The 12,930-nt window shown below is 41.4% G+C and overlaps 2 protein-coding genes across 3 annotated transcripts; one reads left to right on the forward strand and one right to left on the reverse strand.

Moving 5' to 3' along the window:
- Positions 1-1,222: 1,222 nt before the first annotated feature.
- SNRNP25 (small nuclear ribonucleoprotein U11/U12 subunit 25) lies at positions 1,223-10,283 on the reverse strand. 2 transcript variants are annotated; one of them, XM_075286015.1, is made up of 7 exons: positions 10,193-10,283; positions 9,152-9,325; positions 8,195-8,285; positions 5,982-6,087; positions 5,814-5,888; positions 4,858-4,922; positions 1,223-1,241 (listed from the first exon to the last, which is right to left on the reverse strand). In XM_075286015.1, exons 2-6 carry the CDS (start codon positions 9,320-9,322, stop codon positions 4,865-4,867), a joined length of 501 nt encoding a protein of 166 aa, XP_075142116.1. In that variant the 5' UTR covers positions 9,323-9,325; positions 10,193-10,283; the 3' UTR covers positions 1,223-1,241; positions 4,858-4,864. The 2 variants fall into 2 exon arrangements, with proteins under 2 accessions (XP_075142116.1, XP_075142115.1); XM_075286014.1 differs by lacking the exon at positions 1,223-1,241 and adding an exon at positions 1,317-2,292.
- Positions 10,284-10,438: 155 nt separating this feature from the next.
- Positions 10,439-12,250, forward strand: POLR3K (RNA polymerase III subunit K). The gene is made up of 3 exons (XM_075285035.1): positions 10,439-10,570; positions 11,725-11,812; positions 12,082-12,250. The coding sequence occupies exons 1-3, from the start codon at positions 10,460-10,462 to the stop codon at positions 12,207-12,209; spliced, it is 327 nt and encodes a 108-aa protein (XP_075141136.1). The 5' UTR covers positions 10,439-10,459; the 3' UTR covers positions 12,210-12,250.
- Positions 12,251-12,930: the final 680 nt, after the last annotated feature.

The following is a 12,930-nucleotide window of genomic DNA, read 5'->3' on the forward strand; positions in this document are numbered from 1 at the left end:
TCATTAGGTTATGGAACAAATGGGCTGTATAAAAAAGTGCTTCATTGAAAAACCCACCAAAGTGTCTCTTTTCTCAAAATCTGGAATCCCTCAACTTTTCAGAGGAAGCAAACTATCGGAGGACGTAACGATATTTTATGAGCCCAGCATCGACTGCACGCTGAGACTGGGTGGCATCTTCCCTTCTGAAGTCAACTGGAATAAATGGGTTCTATAAAGTTATCTGTTACTTGTATTTATTATAGAAGTCATATGTTTTATAATGAATAAAGTTTATAAGTGCCTGTAATTATCTCACATGTTTACATATATGATAAGTGGGTCTATAGGTGCTATGCATTCTTAGGGCTCGTTCACATGTGAACAAAGGGGCGGATTTTGACAGCGGATTTTGCTTCAAAATCCGCCCCTTTACAATGGTGGTCTATGCAGACCGCCGGGCTTCTTTTTTCCACTAGCGGCGGGCTGCTGCTAGTGGAGAAAAGAAGCGACATGTCCTTTCTTCAGGCTGAAGCCGCTGCACGCTGGGCCGCGGCTTCCGCCTAGCGGCAGCATCCTCCTGTTTCAGCTCATTCATTTGAGTCGACATAGGAGAGGAAAGCCGTGACCGCGATGGTCGTGGCAGGTGGGTTTTGATCAGAGAGAGACGCGGCTCTCTCTGTTTCAAAACCTGCGCAGGCGCCCCACGTGTGAACTAGCCCTTAGGGGACGTTCAGACTGCAGAAAATGAAGAGCACTTCAAGGCAAACATCCAGCTCAGATTCCTCTTCATTTCCGGTTGCCTGCGTTCTCTCGCACCTCTCTGCCGCTGGTTAGTCCCAGATGAATGGGTTTAATCATCGGGGATCTCGAGCCGCAGATTCTGTGGCTAAACTGGCTGTAACATCATCAAGCAGGCTGCTTATTTTTTTCCATGCCATTCATTGAAAACAATGGGAGGCAAAATCTGGGAAATATCTGCTGCTGAATTGGGAGAAGATTCCGCCCCCATATCAGCATCAAATTCCTACATATGAACACCAACTAAAACAGGTATGAAGCCTGAAGGCAACTTTGACAGTACGAAGGCATACTGGCGTTACCAATAAACCAAACCCACATTTTTTTTTTAAATCCTTATATAAATGCATTAACACAATGTGATACAGGTAGGACAACAGGAAATATAACCGTGTCTGTGTACTTGCCTGTCAACAAAGCAGAGTGAAGAAAACCTGACAGCTGGTTAGAAACTCTCCAGTCTAATAAAAATGATAGAAAAGGATGAGGTAAACTAGGCTCTTGAATGACACATAGTTTAATGGGATTTTCCTTTACTAAATCATTACTAGTTTATTCTTGGTGTTCACATGTCTAATTGGAGGGTGTTTCACTGGAGATCCCACCAGACTTCTAAAATAACTTCTAAAAGGGGAATAAACATAACATATACAAATAACTGAGGATATAAAGCGCTGTTGTCACAAAACAAAAGGAAACTGACTGCACAAGATTGACATACGTGTACTGTCCATGATTTAACGGACCCAGCCCACTCTGCAAGACCAAAAGCAATAGGTAGCACACTGACCAAAAATGCAGTTGTGTGCATGTAGCTATTCTCCGTAACATTAATAAAATGCATTAATTTTATAAATTAATCACATCTCCGTATTCACCCAACCTTTAGTAGCACAGGTACCTAGTACAGGTCCATTTAGACTAGGTATTCTTCGGTGATCTGGAATCAATCTGAACTTTACACAAAGCCCTGTGGCAATACACATCCAAAAAATAAAGGGGTTTTCCAGCTCCAAATTGATCCTACACACTAATGACCTATCCACACATCAGCTGTTCTGGTAGTCTCTGGGTGCAAAAATATGTGGATGGGTAGGAGAGCAATTGTAGTACTTCATATACAACTAACAGGAGTAGCACAGCAGCCCCATCCACTGCATTGTGGGTCTGAGTAATTGCAGCATTTTTCCTATTATAGGAACATGATACTCGTTCACTAGTCTCTTCCAGCACATGATTTGTGCAGAGTCTGGTTGTCAGACCTCCACAGTTCAAATACTGAGGATCTTTCATGTGGATAGGTCATCAATATGAAAATTCAAAGGCTGAAAAACCCTTTAAATGAAAAAAAAAAAAATAGATTTTTTAGCAATTTATTATACAAAATTAAGAAAACTGCATTGTAAGCATTAAAACACAGAAAACACATTAATTGTGAATGCTCTGCCAGCAGACATAACACTGATCATGAGGTGATGTCCATGACTGGATTCTCTTCATACAAGAAGGCGCCTGTCGAAACAAAGTCAGAAGACACATGGCTACTGTACCCTGAAATGCGTCATTCATTAACCCCTTAGTTTAGGCATTAAAGTGAACAAGTGAACATGGAAAATGCGATGAAATCTGCAGATAGCATTTATAAGGGGGGAGGGGCTTAGCAGACTATACAATAGTTTTACGAAGAATTCAGTATAAAAATTTTACTCATTAAAATCTTTGCTGCATGTCTTGAATAAGACGGTCCTATCAGTGACAACCTCCCCCTCTATGTGCATGCAGAATAGCTGTCAGTCACTGATAGGACTGCCGCCTTGACTGTTCAATATAGGAAGAGATTACAATGGATAAATGACAATTTATACTAAATGCTCTCCCAAAAATGATGTATCATTTATCTGTATCATGTATCTACCCAGCTCCTCCTGCTCTATAACATGCTGCCTGCAGGTTGACTGCTTGTTCATGGGCCACAAAACAGACAGGAATAGGACTTGCTCTATAGGAACAGGAGTTTTGCCCCAATCTCATGGGCCCGTGAAAATACATGTTGGCCACAGAAATGAATGGGTCAGAATTCTTTAGCATTAACTGTTTTAAACACTTTCTACCAGTTTCTGTGCCTTATAGGTCAGGTGGGCAGGGCTTGTATGTGTCAAAAATGCACCAAACATTTAGTACGTTTCCTTTGCCCAAAAATTAACAAACAATATACTGGGTATGTGTACACATATATTCTAATCAAAACAAACAAAAAGGGAGAATCGGGACTTTCCTGGTACACTCTAAAATATAACTTTTATTGGTTCGTTTACAAGATAAATATGTATTTTAAATAAAAATCGTTCCCTAGAAAAACACTGTGTGTGTGTGTGTGTGTGTGTTTTATGTATAGTTTGTTTGTAGAAGATCAACATTCAGCCACAAGGACCCCAGTAATTGAGTAAGTGACTATGAAATTTATTATATCATAGCTCACAGACCAAGGTAGCTTAATAAGTAATGCATTTATAGCAAATACAGCTACCTAGGTGTGAACCACATAATTCGATAATTCATTATAATAGATATAGTTCTTCAACTAGTATATTGAATACAGCCTTTGACGTTAGAATCTATTAGCTCATAGATTGTAAGCTCTTGCGAGCAGGGCCCTCAGTCCCATTGTGTGAAACGACTTTCTTTGTAATGTATCTTTCTGTCTGTATTTGAACCCTACAAATTGTACAGCGCTGCGGAATATGTTGGCGCTATAGAAATAAAATTTTTTATTATTATTATTATTATTAGCTGAATTTACTACTTGAGTTCAAGACTAGTGGTACTAAATCTGATTGTAGCACAGGTACTCAATGCACACCTTAATGCACCACAATATATCGTCACTGATAGATTTTGACTATACTAGGGCCAGCTAACTGGCGGTATCTTTGGCTAGAATAATGGTGTGATTCTACCACTAAATTGCACACACACATTGAATGCCGGACTGCCGATATTCACCTGGTGCACATCCAGCAACACTCTCATACACAATTGGTCATTATAGCAGACCGGGCGGCATATGCAGATCATGCCCGTGAATGCGTTCTTAGGAATTACGTTCTGACAATTTCTCTTTGCCTCTGATGACCTAGTTATAGACTAGCAGAAACAAGTCAGGAAATTGTGTATGAGAGTGTTACTGGATGTGTGCTAGGTGAATATCGGCAGTCCGGCATTCAATGTGTGTGTGCAATTTAGAGTACATGCAAAAGTAGAAAATGACTGTGAAACACAAGCACATTAGGTATCCCTGTGTCTGACAGTGCCCGGTCTACTGAATATAGGGTATCTGCAGTTCTCCTATTCCGTCGGGAAGGGGTTAATAGGAGCACTGCAGATACCCTATATTCAGCCAGGCTGAATTCCAAGTGTGGGGGGGGAAACCCAGTCCTCAAGCTCAGGGAAGGGGCAGACAGACAACCAAAACACCCCCTCCCCTTTCCCAGCACCCAGCAACTACTGCACCCAAAAACTCCGACCATTTTGATTTTTGAAATTTTCCAGTAGCTGCTGCATTTCCCCCCTCGGCTTATACTTGAGTCAATACGTTTTCCCAGTTTTTGTGGTAAAATTAGGGGCCTCGGCTTATATTCGGGTCGGCTTATACTCGACTATATACGGTATAAGCTATTAAGCTACCTTGGTCTGTGAGCTATGATATAATAAATTTCATAGTCACTTACTCAATTACTGGGGTCCTTGTGGCTGAATGTTGATCTTCTACAAACAAACTATACATAAAACACACACACACACACACACACACACAGTGTTTTTCTAGGGAATAATTTTTATTTAAAATACATATTTATCTTGTAAACCAACCAATAAAAGTTATATTTTAGAGTGTCCCGATTCCCCCTTTTTGTTTGTTACGTTCCCCTTGCACAACATTTACTATATCTCCATGTATTCTTTCAGACACTATGGAAGAACACAAGTTGTAGATATTGCTGATATAACTAAACCACAAATAGATCTATTTATTCATTACATAATTGTCCTGGAGGGCGCTAGAAATATGCCACTTACCAGATCATTACTTCTTTTTCAGTTTCTTCACAAACACCACTTCATCTCGGTTTTTGATACCATAACTAAAAGGCAATATATACTTCAGTGAAGAGCTATAACAATGGCAGCCGAATTCGCCTCAAAATCCTGACCAAAAAGATGGCTCCCGTTTCTTTTTTTCGGGAGCGGTTTATTCCAGTTCCCGTAAAAAAAGAATGGACATGCTCATTCTTCAGGCAGATTGTGCTTCAAGAATCCGCCTGAAGACACTCCTGACTTGGCCCATTCATTTGGGCCTAATCCGGATCGCTGTGCCGCGACTGGACGCCGGTGCACTACATCGGCCTCCAGTCGCGGCTACCCTGTATTTTGGACCGGAACCTGAGGCAGCCTCCACCTTAGACTCCGGTCCAAAATACTCCATCTGAACTTAGCCTAAGTATACTATGCAGGAAACTCTATTCACTGATCAAATAAGAGCAAAAGCTCTTTCACAGGAATTTATGTGATGTAACCATAGACATCTAATCCAACAATCACTTTTATACCCTTACTGATGTCCCACAGAAATACACCAATGGCTTATATAATGCACCAGACCTATTAATGACATATCCTTAGGGGCTGACACTCTTCCAATCAGCTATATTTATAGAAAACCGATACAGCAGTATAGAGGCTGTTCTTGGTATTGCAGCTCAGCCCATTCACTTGAATGGGCCTGAGCTGCGAACCAGCCACACGGCCTGTGATCTATGGGAGGTCCCAGGGGTCGGAACCCCCACCACCACCACCCTATTGTTCTTTGATTTATTACCTACACTAACGATAGGTGGTTAATTAATAAAGCCCATGTTTCTATGTCCAGGGGCACTATTGAGAATGTGACCCCATGCTCCGTTGATATTAAGTTGCTTACATGCCACTGTAACATACAGTATATTTCAGAATACACACACAGTCTTCCAACTTACTCTCGCAGACTTTTTTCATCATTCTCAAGCTTCTCTCCAGAAAAGGACAACTGGTAGGTCTTCCAGACATATTTCCTAGCAATTGGGAAAATCAATGTCAGCCATCACATCCATGAGGGTTACCTTACAAGCAATTCATAGCTTTTATAGTACACGGCATAAACCCACCAGCTAATATGCTGGATTCCTCCTTCCCTCTGGTGCTTTAGCTGAACGTATCGCTGGATGGCTCTCTTTAAATCGAGAACTGTGGCATTCTGGACAACAACAACAGCTGCAAGGAAAAATATATTTTAGAGCAATTCAACATACATATACATACATACATACATACATGATGCCAAATTAAAGTTTTAGTATGCATTAAAAGTTTTCTAATAATTTCACAGCATTAAACTGTCCTGACCCACCAGCAGGTGGCGATATTGTATAATACATAACAAAACAACATTCTACTACTGTGAAGACATTATATAGCAGGGGCTCTAAACTACTTTTACTAAAGGTCCGTTGACCGGGGTCCACCATCAAGTAAGGTCTGAGCTGAAAAAAAAACCCAGCTGAATACATCAGTATTAACAGTATTTTTGAGACAAAAAGATGCGCATGACTATAAGACACACAAGAAAAATTAGTAAAAAAAATATTACTAATGTGGCATTATACTGTAGGTGGGGGAACTAAGGAGCATTATACAGTGCGTGAGGACACTTATGAGCATTACACTGTGGGCACTAAAGAGTATTATACTGTGGGGGGCTCCCACACAATATAATGCCACATTATTGTGCCTCCTCATAGTATGCTCCTTAGTAACCTCCAATACACTTACACTAAGTGGCAGCAGGGATCGGCAATCGTCCCTGTTGTCTGTGTAACACATGAAGACAACATGGATGATTACCAATCCACACTGACGCTAGTGTAAGGGATCAGGGCTTGGGGACTGCGGGCAGGAGATGAAGGAATGTCCTGGTTGTTGCCATAATGAAAGAGCTAGAAGGGTTCTGCCAGTTGACTATACCTGTAATATAAAATAGTACAAGGCACATTATTTCCAAATATCAGAACCTACAGCTTGATATACTCTGGCTGTGACTTTTTTGGGGGAAGGATTACATCATGATACATTGTTTTACAAACCTGTTATATATCATATTTGTAGGCTTCCATAAAAAGCTCTCTGAGACTGACAGAGACAAGTCCAAGAGAATCAGATTGATATTCTGTAATTGTTCTTATACATAATGGGAAGAAACGTTCAACAATTGACTACTATACTGTATGCTGAAATGTCCAACTAAATTACGTTAATAATGTCCTGGATTTAGTATGATATTTTCATATTCATGTGACCTCACAGCTAAACACCCTAAATTAATAGCAATGATAATCTCTGTGTAGTGCTGTGGAATGTGCTGTTAGTTTATAGATTTCTGGATGCTTAAAGGGGCTCTATCAGCAAAATTTTGCTGTATGAGCCCCACATATGCGTGAATGGCCTTTAAAAAGGCTATTCAGGCACCGCTAATGTTATTTTAAACCCCCGTCCCGTTTTAAAATAAAACAATAAAAACATATAGGTAAATCATACCTGAATGTGCACCCTGGGCGGTCATGCACGATCCGACGTCATCTTCTGGCACGCCTACCTCTCCTTTCGGCGACGCCCTCCGGTCCTGGCTCTTCCCTGGCTTCATCCTCTTCCGGCAGTTCAAATCCGATTGAGCTACTGCACACACTCCGGCACCATTTTTCTCAATGGCAGTGCCACCGGAGTGTGCGCAGTAGCTCCGGAGGGAGCGCCACTGCGCACACGCCGGATTTCAACCAATCGGATTTGAACTGCCGGAAGAGGATGAAGATGAAGCCAGGGAAGAGCCAGGACCGGAGGGTGTCGCCGAAAGAAGAGGTAGGCGTGCCAGAAGATGACGTCGGATCGTGCATGACCGCCCAGGGTGCACGTACAGCTATGATTTACCTATATATTTTTATTGTTTTATTTTAAAACAGGACAGGGATTTAAAAATAACATTAGCGGTGCCTGAATGGCCTTTTTAAAGGCTATTCACGCATATGTGGGGCTCATACAGCATAATTTTGCTGATAGAGCTCCTTTAATACTATTCGACAATATAATCGTTTAATTGTATTGCCCTCTAGTGGTGAATCCTTACACTGCATGTTATCTAGGAAATAGAAAAGCAAGAAACCCCTGCAGTATTACCATAAGGAAATTCAGAAAATCTTGATATAGCAGCTGGATTATAGGTTTTGCACCTTTCTACACTTCTGGTCATACATGTAATACAATAGAGCTTAATTAAAATAAAGCTACATCTGTGAATCTTCATATGATTCAGGTGACGTATAACACTTACGCATCACTTCACCGTCGGCTTTGCAAACTCGGACTGTCATTGCTTGACCAAATTCAAGTGCAATTTGTGAATTTATTTCTTCTAAAGTAACCTGCAAATACATATTAAATAAATTATATACATGTATATAAATTGTATAATGTAAAGTTATATATACAGTAGTATTACACATTTTACAGTTGAAATAACCATTTTTACTCCTACATAATTCTTTGACAGCCGACTGTCAGTATGAAGGCATGAAGGATTTTTCAGGATTGCACGGACCACTCCACCGGACTGGAACGGCATACAATGAAAACACTGAAATAGATGAGGTCCAGCACAACAGTTGTGCTGGACCTCATCTATTTCAGTGTTTTCATACATTTGGAATATAACGTGGTAGTAAAACTGTGACTTTAATAACGCCAGAAAATTGACACGGGAGGGTTGATCAATACCCTCTTCAGCTGACCCCTCAAGCCTAAAGATAATGATTTGGGGCACATATTCCCTTTAAAACGATTGTGCCATTATGGACACTTATCCCCTCTCCACAGGACACGGATTAAGTGTGCGATAGCAGGGGGCCCTGACCACTGCAATACTTTCCCAAGGGGATTTTAGGAGGATATTTGCTGTTGCCCATCCTCCTTATCACTGGGGAATCCAGGTGTTGGGTCCCCAGCATTAGGACTCTTATTCCCTTTCCTGTAGATAGAGGAAGAAGTGTCCATAATGGCATAACCCCTTTAAGGATGAGGGGGTGGGGAGGAAAATAATTGAAAAGGCAACAGACAATACCCAGACAGGACAGCAGGTGTGAAAACCAGAAAATGCTATAATTCTGATGTGTTGTGACCCCATACTGGCTGGTATAACACTTTACGCTTGCTCCTGTATGGACATACACTGTACTGAGAAGGAGAATAATGCCAGCAGTGCCTGCTCTATTCATGCCAGACAATTACTCACCTGTATGGGTAGATCACAAAGTAATGGGTCCTGGACTAGCATTGCAAGCCCTTCCTGGAATATGTCTATGACTTCTGCGTGTGGCAGCTCTTCCTCTGCATCTTCTTCATTGATTCCACCTTCCGGTTGGTTCAGATCGGTCTCATACTCGGCTTTCACATTTACATCCATTCCCTATAAATAAACATTGATGGACATGATTCAATTATTTCTCATTTAGTATTTAGTATGGCTGATCTGTCACAAGTCATTGTCACTATAGCCGGAGGTCCTAGCAATAAAGAGAAGAGGGGAGCAGCGATCCAATAGGGACCACACTGGCTTCCTGTTCGAACATTTATGGCACATTCACAGGATCCTTATCAGATACAGAATCCACCGCCGAGTTTCTCGCATGGCAGATAAGTAACAGTATTTTTGGATGATCACACAACAAACATTGCTGTTCACTTATAATGAATGATCTCCAGATGAAACATGGAGAAGAAATGGTTAAAATCACCCTCCATAGTCAATGGCAGACAAAATCCTTGGACTGCGGCCTGTTTACACCTATATATGGCTGTGGGCTGCTTCAGGAATCATGACAGCGCCACATTGTGGTTAAGCCTGTGCTCTATGTGACTGCTAGAGTCTGAGTGGCCTCAGTGGTTGTCAGAAAGGGAGCGGTGACATCACACATACACACATGATGTCACCAGTGAGTCATGGCGGCAAACAACAGCGCCCTGGGGACAGATGGATAAGCTTTGTTCTCCTAGACATCCCCTTTAAGTCTCCTGATATTGTTGAAAAGCTCAGAACATGCAGTAGAGTTACAGTGCGAACCCTCCATTATGTATTAGATAGATAGATAGATAGATAGATAGATAGATAGATAGATAGATAGATAGATAGATAGATAGAAGAATGTATCCTGTCTTGTGTGTATCGGGAGAGAGATGATTATAGGTGTAGTGTGATGACAGTAGCAGAGCGCCCTCTACAGCACAAGGCCCCGCAATACACTAGTATAACACAGTGCCCTGGTATCCCGCTCACCCGCTGCTACAGCCCGTATCTCCTCAGCTCATACACGACACATCACTGCTTCATAGACACCACAACAGTGACAAGCGGAAGCACGTTTCCAGAGCTGACCTGTGGGCGGAAATACGTCATCAGCTAAGACTGCTGGCGGAACTGCCTGTCCGGGTCTGGGGTCTTCACATTGGAGCGTGTTGAACTGCTGGCGGAAATACGTCACTACAGTAACAACTACTGGCGGAAGTGAGTGGTGTCGGCTCGTTCTTCCTCCTGTATGTGAGCATGCTGCTGTTCTGCCCAACTTGTGGCAATGTGCTGATTGTGGAAGAGGGGCAGAAGTGCTATAGGTTCGCCTGTAATACTTGCCCCTATGTGCACAATATTAACCGCAAGGTATGTTCTACATCTATGTGATGATGTTAGGGATGGGAGTTATCTGCACGTCACTTACAATGCTGTAAGCTATAGAGGAGCTGCAGGAAGACTCCTATATTTTACTTATTAGATGTCTCACAACTCTATTTAATATTTTGAATGCATTTTGTTGTTGCCTAGCAATTGTCCCTGAAGCTGACTAGTGACTACTCCGTGTCCTCATGCACTGGACAAGTCACCTCTGCTATAGGACTAGAGTTCAGTCTTCACTGTCCAGGCAGCAAGGAGGGAGCAGGAGAGAATATGGTGCCATTATTATACATACAGTTGTGTTATACTGCCATGGCTATAATGTGTTGTACTTATATACACTCGTGTGTTGTGTGATAGCAGTAATATAGGTTGTCTTTGCTCAGGGTTATACTGTGATGTAACGCTACTTTGTGATTTTTAACTCTTGGACTGCAGCTGTAATACAAGGGAATACATTGAGTTGCCTCCATTGGTCACTTAATAGTCATCAATTAGTCACAGTGTACTCATGGCCCTAGGCTAGGGGTACATGGCGACTGATAGATTGAGGTGTCTCATTCCAAAATTACTTTGCAATCTACAGATTTGTGTGACAGCAACACAGTAGTCGCCAAATATACAGACATGCGGCTTTTTTTTGTTTGAACTTTGCATACAACGTTACCACCAAGTCACGTGTGAATGCAGCTCACATGTGACATGTCTGAAGTTGCTGTTTATTTACAGGACATTCATGGAAACCTTATTCACGGGCACTGCGGTGTATCAGCAGCACATTGCAGTTGACAGTCACTGCTCTACTCCTAATCCAGTGCCATCACCATGCCGTATATCTACAGCAGCCTATTATGGTGTTAAATTATATTTACATTGGCTCAGACTGCTGTATAAAAATTAAAAGAAGCCATCCCGATCTCATGGATCTTGTGCGCCCTGCCGCTCTGCACTTCCTGGTCCAGCAATGACCTGCATCTCATTGTTTGACCACTACAATCCATCACTGGATGTAACAGTGACCCACCACAGCCAGAGAATAGCTTTTGCAGTCTGACACCTTTTTTTTTAATTGAGAAAGGAGAACCGGTGAAGAGGAGGAGGGGGCATTAATCTTACTTTGTTGTGTATTGCTTCATTTTTAGGTAACTAGCAGAAAATACCCTAAACTCAAAGAGGTTGATGATGTTCTAGGAGGGTCTGCGGCATGGGAGAATGTGGATTCGACTGCAGGTAAGAATTGTTAATAATACTGAACACATAAATAGACAACAGCTCAAGCAAGTGGAGTGGGGATCATGGACACCTGTCTTGGGCCGTAGTCTGGCTGTCCGCTCTCCATTACAGCAGCTGGTAAGACTGCAGGCACGTGACCCTCATCCAAAAAGACCTTTGTCATTTCTATTGTCACATAAGTATATCAATGTAGCCTAAAACTACATTACTGACATGTCTTTTTTGTTTGTTGTGTGATTTGGTAACATTTATATATGTCATTCCAGAGACCTGTCCGAAGTGCGAGCATCCGAGAGCTTATTTCATGCAGATCCAGACCAGATCAGCTGATGAGCCAATGACTACATTTTACAAGTGTTGCAATATACAGTGTGGCCACCGATGGAGAGACTGACTTTTCTTTATTTTATATATTATTGGGCTTTGTTCATTATCAAATTAAGTTAAATCACTACATGTAATGTTTAAAATGTGTTACTGAAATTTTCTTTATGTAAAAACAAAATGACAAAAAAAATCTATAGTTTCACAAGCTTTTGTATTAGTATTGATTAATTTATTTTTTTTTAAGTTGGTATCTGTGCCTGACTCTTAAATTTTAAACCAGGTTGTACTCCTAGGGGTAAATGTGGCGGAGAGAAGGAAAGTGAAAGTTTGGGCCCAGTTTTTATTTCAGCAATCCTCAATTTATAACAATATAATTGTGTCAAAAGACAGAACTGCCATGTTAATACAAAATTTTTATTGAAAATTCATTGATTTAAGATCAATATACAAAAATATATCAAAGGGGAATCAATACTTCCAAAAGAAGCAAAAGGAAGGTCTAATACATATCAAACATTTCATATAAATAAAGGTGTTTTTAAACAAAGGACGCAGGCCCCGGTCACGTGACGTCAGGGACGTCACAGTAGTTGGCCCGAAGCCTGTCTGGATCTTGTAGAGGTAAGTAACAGTGGTTTTTATGTTTTCTTACCTCTCCCGGGCCTCCGATCATTATACTCGGGGTTCTCAAAAGACCCCCGAGTATAATAATAGTGTTTGTGGGTCCCACAACGTCACTTACTGATCTCTGCCCCTGTCAGGATCGGTAAGTAAATAGGGCCTGTTAC

This window comes from Leptodactylus fuscus, chromosome 8 (genome assembly GCF_031893055.1).
Source record: "Leptodactylus fuscus isolate aLepFus1 chromosome 8, aLepFus1.hap2, whole genome shotgun sequence".
Classification (NCBI taxonomy): Eukaryota; Metazoa; Chordata; class Amphibia; order Anura; family Leptodactylidae; genus Leptodactylus; species Leptodactylus fuscus.

Excerpts from the sequence above, each read along its gene's own strand:
- SNRNP25 (XM_075286015.1), bottom strand. The coding sequence starts at position 9,322 with ATGGATGTAAATGTGAAAGCCGAGTATGAGACCGATCTGAACCAACCG. Across the intron at positions 8,286-9,151 it reads TTTGTGATCTACCCATACAG|GTTACTTTAGAAGAAATAAA; the intron begins GTGAGTAATTGT and ends ATGTATTTGCAG. Across the intron at positions 6,088-8,194 it reads AGCCGACGGTGAAGTGATGC|CTGTTGTTGTTGTCCAGAAT; the intron begins GTAAGTGTTATA and ends TTTTCCTTGCAG.
- POLR3K (XM_075285035.1), top strand. The coding sequence starts at position 10,460 with ATGCTGCTGTTCTGCCCAACTTGTGGCAATGTGCTGATTGTGGAAGAG. Across the intron at positions 10,571-11,724 it reads TGCACAATATTAACCGCAAG|GTAACTAGCAGAAAATACCC; the intron begins GTATGTTCTACA and ends CTTCATTTTTAG. Across the intron at positions 11,813-12,081 it reads GAATGTGGATTCGACTGCAG|AGACCTGTCCGAAGTGCGAG; the intron begins GTAAGAATTGTT and ends ATGTCATTCCAG.